Source organism: Phycodurus eques, chromosome 13 (assembly GCF_024500275.1).
Source record: "Phycodurus eques isolate BA_2022a chromosome 13, UOR_Pequ_1.1, whole genome shotgun sequence".
NCBI classification, from domain to species: Eukaryota; Metazoa; Chordata; class Actinopteri; order Syngnathiformes; family Syngnathidae; genus Phycodurus; species Phycodurus eques.
Genome location: NC_084537.1, coordinates 14,986,375 through 14,999,929, shown reverse-complemented (window position 1 = coordinate 14,999,929; position 13,555 = coordinate 14,986,375). Strand labels below are relative to the sequence as shown.

General features: G+C 38.8%; 1 protein-coding gene across 1 annotated transcript; it reads left to right on the top strand.

The window, feature by feature from the left end:
• Window positions 1-635: 635 nt before the first annotated feature.
• map6d1 (MAP6 domain containing 1) lies at window positions 636-12,430 on the top strand. Its single transcript, XM_061695179.1, has 3 exons — window positions 636-1,253; window positions 4,254-4,524; window positions 12,016-12,430. The coding sequence occupies exons 1-3, from the start codon at window positions 847-849 to the stop codon at window positions 12,085-12,087; spliced, it is 750 nt and encodes a 249-aa protein (XP_061551163.1). The 5' UTR covers window positions 636-846; the 3' UTR covers window positions 12,088-12,430.
• Window positions 12,431-13,555: the final 1,125 nt, after the last annotated feature.

Here is a 13,555-nt window from a genome sequence, read left to right as displayed (position 1 = left end):
CCAAGTAAAATTTCCCTGATCTATTGGCAGATATTTTTGCTTAAATTGAGTAGTACATATACCTCATTTTATTACTTTTTTTCTCATTTTAGGTTAGCAATGTTGAGGCTACTTGTTTTAATTTACTTGCCAAGTATAAATGTCCCCTGGGCAGATGTTTTTGCTCACATTAAGTAATATTTTCTTCATTTCATTACATGTTTGTAGGTTTTCTTTTAGGCTAGCTATATTTATTTGTTCACATTTACTGGCCAAGTAAAACTTGTCTGTTCTACTGGAAAAAAATATTTTGGTTTAAATTAAGTAATATATACCTCATTTTATTAAAAAAAAAAAAAAAAAAAAAAAAGTCCAGGCTATCTCCGTTTACTGTTTATGTTCTCGGCGATAAGATATTTTTTGCCTAAGTAGTATATTCTACATTTCATTACTTTTTATTCGTTTTTTTAAATCCCGTTTGTTTATTTACGTATTTATTCATTTCTGATCTATTTTGCAGTGGTGTGAATGTTTTCTGCTTTGCATGCACGGTCGACGCAGCATCACAATTATGTAACGTGAGGAGATGCAGAAGAAAATTTCAGGTGGGGGACTATCAGTGAGTGGATTTCAACACAGTAATGGTTGGTGCATGTGGATAAGGGATGGGGGTGGGGGGTACAAATTTGGAATTTGAGCACGTCAGAGGAGCACTTGATCCTTGGCGTCTCATGGACCCTCTCGGAAGCTCACAAGCGGACCGAGAAGGAGCAACACTCTCATTTTGAATGCGAGGCTGCTTGTTTTCTTTTCTTTTCTTTTTTTTTGTTTCCTGCACAAGTGATAAAGAGTTGGGGAAGGGCGGCTATGGCTTGGCCGTGCATCAGCAGAGTATGCTGCTTGGCTCGGTTCTGGAACCAATTCGACAAATCGGACCTTTCCGTACCGCTCACCATCCAGAACTACTCGGATATCTCAGAGCACGAAGTGCGATCCGTCACCAAGCAGGTGTTCTCCGCGTCCTCGGCCCCCGGACCGCGAGGTGCCGCCGGCTCCCCGACCCGAGGCTCCTTCAAGGCGCGCAGGGAGCCGAGCTACAAGCCTCGGGAGGACTACCAACCCCCGGATGTGCCTTTCCCCAGCGTCACACAGTACAAGCAGGACTTCAAACCCTGGCCCATTCCCAGGAAGGACCACTACCCTTGGATAAGTAATGGCGACAGCCCGGGGGGGAGGCTCGAGGTGAAAGAGGAGGATTGGAGCAGCTCCTACAGGTAGGGAGTACACAACTCTCATCTGGGGTGATGAGCACTTGAGATGAAATGTGATGTGATTTTTGTTGTTACATTACATTCTATGGGTGGGGGGTCCATGCACAAAAGCAGTGCTGGGAAGATTACTTTGTAAATGTACTTGGTTAAAATGACAAGTTACTCTGTTGAAAAGGTAATACTAGTGTAACTATTTCAATTACTTTCTTAAAAGTATACAAGTATACAGCATTTCAATTACTTCTTTACACAAATATTAACAATTACAAAACATTATGAATTTAAAATACATAATAAAAATGTTTTTGTTGAATGATATAATGTGCTTTTGGTGGTATATATCAAGCTCGTTTGAAAATATCATATAAAGTCCCCTCCAAAGGTTTTGGAAGAGCAAGGTCAATTCCTTTGTTTTTGTTTTATACTGAAGACATTTGAGTTTCAGATCAAAACATGAATATGAGACAAAAGTTCTGAATTACAGCTTTCATTCAATGGTATTTACATGTGTTCAAAAACTCAGGACAGAGCACCTTTTGTTTGAAGCCAACCACTTTTCAAGTGAGCAAAAGTACTGGAGCAGACATGATCAAATTAACGTTAGTCTGGCAGTTTACAGAAAAAGGCATCTAAACTAATTGGGAGAAGCTTTATCGTGCAACAAGACAACGACCCAAAACACACTGCCAACACAACAAAGGACTTCATCAGGGAGAAAAAGTGGAAGGTCTCAGAATGGCCAAGTCAATCACAGGACCTTAACCCAATAGAGCATGCATTTTACTTCCTGATGAGGAGACTGAAGGGAGAAACCCTAGAAACAAACAAGAACTGAAAGAGGCTGCAGTAAAGGCCCGGAAAAGCATTTCAAATGAAGAATGCAACAGTCTGGTGAATTCAATGGGTCGCAGGCTTGATGCAGTTATTGCAAGTAAATGTTTTTCACTTCAAGTTAATTTAATAATGTCTGTTCCAATATTTTTGCTCACTTAACAAGTGGGCGGCTTCAAACTAAAGGTTTTTTTTTTCCTGAGTCGTTTAACACATCTAGATGTAAATACCATGAAATGAAAGGTGGAATTCTGAACTTGTCTCATATTCATCTTTTTCTCTGAAACCCAAATGTCTTCAGTGTACAACAAAGCGAATTGACCTTGTCGTTCCAATACTTTTGGAGGACACTGTACTATACATGTGTTGTCCAAGGCTATTTATAAACATAACGTTCTTTATTGTTCTTAACTTCTATAAAAGCGGGTCGCAACTTTGCAACAAAAGAATATGCAGGTCCCAGGATTAGAGAAGCACTGTCCGAAATAACCATGACAAGGACACTTCTTATCACTTTTACTTTAGTGTGGTGCACACCATGTCGCCAAACAACAAAGTGATTACTTGTCACCCTTTAAATACGCCAAATGAGTGATTACAAGTGAAGACACCTGTGATGCTAATGAGAGGACACACCTTGTTTGAACATGTCCCTATGGTCAACTTATTTTCAGTCTTTTCTCGGGGTACCATCATTTTTTGCCCAGGCCTGTTTCATGAGTTCATGAGTTTCATGAGCAATGTCTGATTTTCATTGGTTAATTTTGATTAAATTTGTATTTATTACTACTTGTGTCAGATTCAAGTTATTTCTGTGACCACAGTGGGGTTTTCTTTCCTTAACATAGGGATACCAACAATTTTATCCATGTGTAATTAGTTACTCCCCAACACAACACAAAACATGCACTTGTTGCAATTCAATTGATTGTGCTGCTGCTTCTGAAGTGCCCGCCTTGGCCACCGGGGGCACTATAAGACAGTCATGCAGACACAGACGAAGAATAGATGCTGTCATATTAGTAATGTCTCATAGAGGATAAAGAATATACGCTTTTGATTATTGTTATATTATCTGTATTAGATGTCAAACGCAAGGCACAGGGGCCAATTCTGGCCCCCACATCATTTTATGTGGAGGGTTTGAATTGGGTCTCCGGGCTTACTGTGGAGTTTGCATGTTCTTGTCATGCTTGTGTGCATTTTTTCCAGGTACTCCGGTTTTCTCCCAAATTCCAAAAACATGCATTTTAGGGTCATTGAAGACAGTTAATTAGTTTTACCTACGTGTTTGGGAGATGTTGCTATCGTCTGATGAATCCGAATCATCTTTATTCGCCAAGTATGTCCAAAAAATGCACAAGGAATTTGTCTCCGGTAGTTGGAGCCGCTCTCGTACGACAAGAGACAGTCAATTGACAGAGAACACTTTTGAGACATAAATACATTGACAAAAACAGTCACTGAGAAATAAAGGGTTGCTAGTTATCTGGTAATGCCGGTACAAATTATTATTATTATTTTTTTTGACAATTGTGAAAAAAGATGCAGAGTCCTCAAGCACTTAGAGCAGTTCGAATGACTAATCTCGCAATAGTCCGGTGCAATGACCATTGTGCAAAGGGTGCTGAGACTTCAAGGAGTGTATGCAGTTTAAAGTGACGAGTAGTGCGATAATCTGGGACAATGTTGATTGTGCAAATGTTGCAGATATTCCTCAATCAGTGTGCAAATGGGGCAGATGCTACTCTGGCATGAGTGGCCAGTATTGGTCAACAACAGATGTGCAAATAGGGCAGCGTGGCAAGACTACTACAGTGAGTGCACGAGTAATATATAATTGGCCCGACAGAAATGTGACAACAAACTCAGACAAAAAAAACAAGGTTGAACTTTTTGACCTTAATTTCTAAAGGTATGTTTGGTGCAAAAACAACACAGCTCATCACTAAAAGAACACAATACCTACAATGAAACATGGTGGAGGCAGCATCATGCTTTGGGGCTGATTTTCTTCAGCTGGAATTGGAGCATTAGTCAAGATGAAAGGAATTATAAACAGTTCAAAATAGCAGTCAGTGTTAACACAAAACATTCAGGGTTCTGCTATAAAGCAAAAAACAATGTCAGGAAAGGCCTACTAGAACATCTTCTGGATCTCTCTTCCTCCAGACAAGAGTGCAGACCATGGGCAAAAAGCACCAGGAAACAACTGGCAACTGAATCACCTGAGACCAGCTACCAGGCTGCCTACAGCGGTGAAGCCCACCGGTCTATAGGGCCGCACCAGGGGGGCATCACCTCTGCTAGCACCAACATACAGCCCGCCTCGGTCCGCCGGCCCGTCCTCAGCACCCCGCAAGCCGGCCCCTCCTACAACCCCCTCGTACTGCACAGCATCCAGCATGAGAAGACTGAGCTCAGCACATCAACAAAGGGTCAGGTGAGCATATTTAGGTACCTTAAAAAGAAGTCTTGTAAATTTGACACAGCACAGGAAGAGTGTTTTTAACAACCCTGCCAGATTTGAATGATTAAAAAAACAAAAATAATCAGCAAGTATATTAAATGAGGCTTCCAACTCGTAAAAAAATCAAGCACCCACTGAATACGCTGAAACCACACCACACTCAATTGTCAAACAAACACCACTACTATTACTTATGCTAATTCGTCTAGCATGTTATGCCTACACATAACTATGTTTCAGACATGGAAATTGTTTCTGAAATATTTGTCAAGGCCTTTTTTCATGAGTTTGCTTTTTTCAAAAAAATTATTCTGTTGAACAATAATTCAAAAGCAATGTCTGATCTTCATTGGGTAATTTTCATAAAATGTTTCTTTATTATTACTTTTGTCAGATTAAAGTTATTTCTGTGACCACTGTGGGGTTTTCTTCCATTAACAGAGAGGTACCAACAATTTTGTCCATGAGTGCATTTAGAAACAAATCTCTAAATTCACCTTCCAGGGTCTTTAATGCAGTTTTTGATGCGTTACACTTAGCTTGCTAAAAGTCATCTTGACTCATCTCCTGAGCGGGGAACCGCTGTTGGGGAACCCCAGAGTAGTGACGTGGCAGTACTGTGTCTCAAAGTGACCCAGCTCAGGCCCCATGAGGTAACACGTTTGGTTGACCTCGATAGCGCACATTTTGAGACAAGATCAGGAAGAAAGCGGTTATTCCTTCGAGTGTGCCTTAAAGCAGTATTCACTAACATTTAACAAAGCACAGTGCAGTAATTGTTGATATACTACACTTGGCATCACAGTGATGCACATATGCACTCCAAACAATTGCAATATAATACAATATTAAAATACATCTGGAGAAAAGCATATACTGTACTTCCTGACAATGTTGCAGAGAGCGCAAATAATACATTCTGACCTGGTTTGGAGCTTCCCGCCATAATGAGAAAGCCCTAAAGAGACAGATGTGTATGCACGAATTGAAATCTGAACACCAGAAAAAGCTACAATAATGGAAAAGAAGGTGACAGGATTTGTGCACAAAGCTGGCAACTCATTAGTGCATGGACATTGTTCCAGATTAGAGTGGGATAAAGCTCCCACCCTCCCTGAATGGCTGCTGTCACACCAGTCTTCTTTTTGTGGCGACACAAAACTGAGGATTTTTTTCATATTTTGGTAGCCTAATAGCATAATTGCCAATATATTTTTTTCCAGTTGCTTATTGATACTGTGATGGTAAATTAAAAATGACTTTTAGGCCAGTGTGGGCAATTGTTTGGCCGATTTTTTTGCTTTGACTTGCAAGCAAAAATTCAAGATGCGGGCGCTGTGTGACGGCTCAACTCAACTCAACTCACTTAACAACAAGCAGCAGTTTGGCACATAGTCAACAATTCTTCAAAACAGAGGCTTCCTGAAGTTTACGTTCACACTAAACATACAGTAAAACAAAGAGAATTACGTTTAAAACAACCACAACTTTGCCTTAAAGTTCGCTAGCTTAATGCTAACACATCACGTGAACCGCCATAGACAGGCCAACGAATAGCATTGGTGTCACAGTGTTATAAACCTTTAAGCAACAGTTATTTGAACACAAACAGTGGAGCAACAAATGTAAACAAACAATACAGGCACTCATTCTTTACCTTCTGCAAAGAAAGACTAATATTACTGCGGTTTTGCTGAGGAGCTGAGACCATCTCCATGTACAGCATATCCGTATGTCTGTCTTATACTGCCCCGAGGAGGCCAGGGCGCGCGCACACCAGAAGGAGCAGCACACTGTCAATTGAATTGGAGCAAAAAAATGTGGCAAGAAACCTTACATTTCTTTACATTCTATTTAATTATGTATTTACTGATATTTTTTCCTTAAATAAAGTACAATATTATAGAGTGCCATTTTTCTGATTAATACACATTACACTTACCTTGTGATGCTCATTTCAATTCATTTCAATGGGAAAAGATGATTTAAGATACTGTATGAGTGTTTTGCGTTTCGAGCGTGTTCACAGAATAAATTATACTCGTATCGCAAGGCACCACTGTATACTGTTTAGGAATAATAAGACTTAGGCATACAACACTCCACTATATTTAATGTTAATCATGATGGTGCTAGTTGAAGAGCTAAGTATCTTTTTTTGGTGGTACAATGACACCATTAGGGTAATGGGTCGCAGAAAATGTAATTCGGCAAGTCATACCAGAGTAGAAGATGGAAAGGTTTGACCCTTTGGTGATCTGCATAATTCTCTCTATGATGTTCAATCAAACATTAGTGCTTTGCAGGGAGGGGTTGACGGAATGGAAGTGAGGGAGGTCAAGGACAGGGCACACACTCTATTAACCGGAGTGGCCCAGTTAGCGAGGATAAGCGGTGCAGACGAGGCCACATCCATCATTTCATCATTGGTTGAACATTTACGAGGTCAGATCTCACTGGTTCGTAATCTGCGTTAGGCTTTATCCCAAAGGTGTTTTGATGAGGTTCTTCCAGGCCAACTGGGGTACAGTCATGCTGGAGCAGAAAAGGAGCTTCCCCAAACTCTGTTGTTAGATGAGGCTTCCTCTTACGTGTCAGATTTCAATCAAGTCTCAAATGAGTGGCTGCAATTGAAAGTTCACCTTGGTGATAAAGCATTAGGCAGCCATGAATAATCAAATACATTTTTCAAAGTGTGTGTCTGTCCCACACCCCAATTTGGAGTTTATAAAATACAGCAATGTCGGATTAAAACATTGCAGATAGATTTTAGGTTGGTATGCTACACATACCCTACTCACAAAAAGTTTTACATGTTTGGCTCGCAGGTGAAATTTTGCAAGAACCTAAAATGCACTACAACCTTTACAGGTGAACTTAATTTGACCTTCTCCAAACTTTTGAATGTCCAACTGTTCAATGTTTTAGTACTTTTGGCACAACTTCCTGGAGCTGAACGGCAAAATTCACAAAATTTCCAAGGACATCGACTTCTATGTCTTTCTGAGACTTTTCCAGTCTCTCTGTTATAACCTGCTGATAACACTATAAACTCAGAAACTGGAATATATTCCACCAGGTCGTCGTGGGGCTTTCCACTTAGTCTTACTTATTTGAAGAACTGCTTATTACTTTTACTTGAGTCATATTATTGTAAAGTAACAGTACTTCTACTTGATTACAATTTGTGGCTACTCAACCCACCTCTACCCTGAGCGTAAATGCTTTCCAGCAAATCAGAAGCCTGAAGAAAGTAATTTCTTGGAAAGACAACAGAACAAGAAAAGTGAATTAAGGAAAAGGGGAATCATACATGTGGATTGATAGGAGTTACGCCTGAAATATCAAAATTATTGAAATAAAATAGTAGAAGCAGAAGTAGTGATTGGTACCTGCTTCACCAAGTCAGCTGAAATAGTCATAACATGAATTCTTTGAAAATTAGCTCTGTGTGGTCATGGCGTTCGATTGCTGTCGAGTGCAACAACACAAGGCAGAAACGTGTGTATGCACAGACTGTGTAATCCGTGTCAGACGTGAGCGTGACAAAGCAAAATTGCAAATGAACTCAAGTAGGATGCAGTGACGAACAACTCAGCTTCAATTGCAAACAGCGCACGGTCGCCCGGTTTCCAAAGTAGAACTGACACCTATGCACTGTGAATAAAATCAATTGTACAAAATTCTTCAGGAAAAAAAAAAAAAAAAAGCTTGTGGAACAATGCAGTATTTCCTTTATATTTTTACCCATTTTTCTGCATTCTTTTTCTATCTTTCGCTCTCATTGCTCCTCTGGCTTGGACCTCTTCCCCTTTCCCACGCTGCCCGGGAATACACAAGAGCATTCTGTGCCAATTTGGCAAAGGGAAAATGCAAAATAAGAGTGAGGGTAAAGCCAGCAAGTTTAGAATGAAGTAATGAGGTGTAGAGGTTTGCTGTATGGACAAAACAGCTTACTCAATATAGTTGGGTGTATCTTCTTCATGTTATTAAGACATGATCCTTCTAATTTTGTGGGAACAGTTTGGGAAAGATTAATTTCTTTTTCAGCGTGACTATGCCACATTGCACAAAGCATTAACAGCATGGTCGGATGAAGTACAAAAAAAGTGAAAACTCACTACACGATCCTCAGCGCAGTTCCATTCCTACGCAGGCGATGTAACCCGAATTTGTATGTAAGTCGGAATGTTCTGTAATTGTGATCACTAATCTACACTAGCATATTTGAGAAGTCAAAATAGCAGTATATATCTGTTTGAAAACCTTTTTTGGGCCATAAATATAAAAGAATCCAATGAAAAAACATAAGAACCCCCAGTATTTACAGTGGTGCCCTGAGATACGAGCCGGTGTTTGGAAGATTTGTTTTGCTTTGACTTGCGAACACATACTTGAGATACGAGTGCATTATGGTGGCAGTGAACTCAACACACTTTACAATAAGACGCAGTTTGGCAGAGAGTCAACAATCACCTAAAAAAAAGCTTGTTGAAGTTTACAGTTAAACTAAACATAAAACAAAGAGAATTACAGTGTTGTGAAAATTTGTTTGCCCCCTTCCTGATTTCGTTTTTTTTTTTTTTTGCATGTTTGTCACACTTAAATGTTTCCCATCGTCAAACAAATGTAAATATTAGTCAAATACAATACAAGTAAACACAAAATGCAGTTTTTAAATGTTTTTTATGAAAAGGGAGACAAAAAATCCAAACCTACATGGTGCTGTGTGGAAAAGTGATTGCACCCCCTGTTAAAACATAACTGTTGTTTCTCATACCTGAGTTAAATTTCTCGAGCCACACCCAGGCATGATTCTTGGAAAGTGTCCCCCCCACTACAACTGGTGTAAAAGTAACATGAAAAAAAGTAGCATTTCAGAAAAAGAACATCATACGAACAGTAAAATATGGTGGTGGTAGTGTGATGATCTGGGGCTGTTTTGTTACTTCAAGATCTGAAAGACTTGTGATAATGGAACCATGAATTCTGCCATCTACCATAAAATCCTAAAGGAGAATGTCCGGCCATCTGTTCGTGACCTCAAGCAGAAACCAACTTGGGTTCTGCAGCAGGACAATGATCCAAAACACACCAGCAAGTTCACCTCTGAATGGCTGAAGAAAAACAAAATGAAGACTTGGCTTAGTCAAAGTCCTGACCTGAATCCTATAGAAATGCTGTGGCATGACATTACAAAGGCGGTTCATGCTCGAAAACCTTCCAATGCGGCTGAATTACAACAATTCTGCAAGCATGAGTGGGCCAAAATTCCTCCGAAACGCTGTAAGAGACTCATTGCAAGTTATCACAAACATTTGATTGCAGTTGTTGCTGCTAAGGGTGGCGCAACCAGTTATTAGGTTTAGGGTTGCAATCACTTTTTTCCATACAGCACCACGTAGGTTTGGATTTTTTTTTTCTCTCCCTTAATAAAAAAATAATTTAAAAACTGCACTTTGTGTTTACTTGTGTTGTCTTTTAGTATTATTCGAATTTGTTTCATGATGGAAAACATTTAAGTGCGACAAACATGCAAAAAAATAAGAATTCAGGAAGGGGTCAAACACTTTCACACCACTGCACATGTGTATTTAAAGAACCACCAAGAACTTTGCCTTAAACGTCAGTAGCTTAATGCTAACGCATAATGGGAAATGCCATAGACAGACTAACGAATAGCATCGGTGGCATATTGTTTAAGCAATCGTTATTTGTACACAAACAGTAGAGCAACACGCAGATTGATAATATATGGTAACAATACGCACATTTATTCTTTATCATCTGCAAAGAATGACGACCATAATTTCCCCTGTATAATGTGCATTTAAGTCAGAGCGTATTATACATGGGTATAAGAACCATTTTTAAAAGTCTTTCAAATTGTATAAGCATATACCATTACCTAGGAGTTGTGAAAAAGGTGTACTTTCCTTCCAATATGATATTGTATGTAATGTGTAATGCTCCAAATGTATATATAATACAGGAAAGTTTTTGCTGCTCAAGCAAAATCATGACATCTCCGCGGGCACCGCCATATCATATCATATCTGTTGCTCTCACGTCCGTTTGACAGCAACAGATTTAGCATTTTAGTTTGCTAAACGGCAGATTTCTTGTACCGCCACTTCACATATTACATTTCGCAAGTGCTGTATGGTGCCAATGAACTCAACTGAACACAATTTATAATAAGTAGCAGTTTGGCAAATAGTGAAAAGTTCATCAAAAAGAGGTTTCAAGCTGTTGAATGCCACGCCCCGTGGAAGCTTACTGTCAAACTAAACATAAAACAAAGAGGAATGTAATGTATTTAAAACAGCCAAATAACTGTTTAAAGAAAGGCCCAGTTAGCTTAATGCTAAGGCTATTTAGCATCTATGTTGCTGTGCTTTAACCGTTTTAACAGATTAAACACAAATTTAGCAATATGTTGACAGACATAACAGTACTCACAGTCATATACTCTTTGTCCTTTGTGTAGAACAATTAACGTTAGTGCCGTACTGATGAGCTCAAACAGTAGTTAGATTTTATTATTAATCCCACTTCCATTCTAGGCAGGACACACTGATAAGATTGGCTGCTGCAAAGAGGAAAAGGGATGCCGAGAACTAAAGTGGGATTCATAATAACACCGCTAAGAACCATCTGTTTGTCTTATACTGCAGTAACTGCACACCAGAAGGAACCGCATTCAATTATGACACAATTGGTTTATTTCTTTTTAATTTTGTCGTTTGTTTTTATAAAGTACAAGGTATGGAATACACACTAAATTTTTGTTGTTGTTTTTTTGTGGGGGGGGCTGGAAGAGATTAATGGCATTTCAATTAATTTCAATGAGCTATGAGTGAGCTACGTGTTATTACCACGGTCACAGAACAAATTAAACTTGTATCTCAAGGCATCACTGTACACTACATTTGTGAAGTACAGTTCAGTTGTATTTAAATTTTAATTTTAATAAATTAGCATTGCATCTTTAAGAATTGTTTCTTAACATTTAGGTAAAATTTGTATGTAACTTATGTGCAATACATTTTAATTCAATCAGTATTTAAGTTTTTTTTTAATGTTCCTATATTGAAATGCATAATGTCAGTTGCATTTACAGGAGAGGCAGATCAAGCTGCTGCATTGAAAGCACAAAAGATGGGAGTTCGTGAGAATGTGTGGCAGGGGGTGACTACACACATGTACAATGTACACACACTGCTTTGTAACATGCCCTCCCTCACCAACCACCCAAGCGCTTCCGGGACAGCGAGCCCACCATGCCGACAAAGACTTGCTCTCTGATGCTCACATAAAAAGACTGCAGCAATGAAGTTAAAATAACTTTGACCCAATTTGCCCATGACAGATTTAATAATTGCCAGAAGTGAGGAAATATGGCCAATTTCTCTGTGTTCGCAGCAAAACTGTCTCACTGGATGTCTGCGTGTTCTCCCGCAGGAACATCTGGATAGGACCAAGCTGCCACCAAATCCTTCTGCCGTCTTTCAAAGCGGATCACGAGCCTTTTAACATCTGACAGGAGAATGTCTCTAGAAACCTATGCAAGGGAACATGTCAGGAGGGGGACCCCCCTGCAGAGCTAAGATGATATCACTTGGAGACCCCTCCCCACTTTAAAGTCTGCTACAGTTGCTATGGAATTGAATATGCATGTGAGTGACTAGCTTGTTTTGTTTTTACAGCACACGAAAATGAATCTGTGTGTTTCCTTGATATAATGTCTATATGCTCTTAATGTTGCTTCAGTTTTCGCAGGTTAAAAAAAAACCTATTGTAAAACTATGACTTTGTAGATCTATTGTTAAAATCTAAGTACAATGTGAATGAAATAAAAAGGATTAGGTTCTTCTGAGTACCTTTCCTCTGTTTTTTTAAGAGTTGCTCATTGTAAAAATATACAGTTAATGGTGAGTTGATTGAGTTACTTAGAGTGCAAAGTTGAACTTCCCAAAAAGATATGGCTATAAAAAGTCTAGGACACTGAAAATCAGAAGCCTCAAGGTTTTGTGCTAGCACTATTTCACAACTCTTCCCATCTTGACTAAGGCCCCAGGTCCAGCTGAAGAAAAACAGTCCCAAAACATGATGCTGCCACCCACATGCTTCAATGTAGGTATGGTGTTTTTTTGCTGTTGTTTTTTAGCTAAACATAACTTTTGAAACTATGGTCAAAAGGTTCAAACTTGGTTTCACTGGACCATAGCAGCTTTTCCCCACATGTGCTTGGGAGATTCTGTTGCTTTTCTAAGGAATTTGTTTTCATTTTTACAAGAACAAAGGCGTACCTTATCTGTATTAAAATAAAAATCTGAATCTTACGAGAAAAAAAGGTGTATTTTTCCAAGATAGTCATGTCATGCATGATATTAAAGTCAAAGTTTACGAATGGAAGAAAGTCAATTTTAACAAGTGAATTTCAAAAAGACAATCTTGTAATATTACACCTTTTATTATGCAAAAGACACCTTTATTCTCTAAAAAAACGACTATATTCTCAAGAAAACAGACGTTTTGTTCTAGAAAGAATATTTTACTACAGTAATATTATTTAAGTATGGCAATTCAAAACCCGAACCTCAGAACTGTGAGGCAGGCATATGCACATGGCCTGTTTGAATTAAAAAAATGTTTAATCCAGTACAGTACATTTTCACTTTTTAAGTACAGTTCAGTTGTATGTAACTTTAGAAGTACAGTTTAAACTAAGCATTCTTTGAGGTGTATTTGGTGTGAAAAGTTTGAGAACCACTATTCTACAGTGTTACCAATGGTGGTGCAAATAGTTTTATTTGACCTATTTTTATTTTTCAGTGTCAGAGACTTGTTTGCCTCTGAAACATTGGAGGGATGCCCTTATAATATTTATAATACATTTAGTATGGCTATCACATTCTGATTTTCTTTATATGACAATGACAACTGCATTCATTTTGTTAAAATTAAATCACTATACATTACTAAAATTTCCTGAGATTAG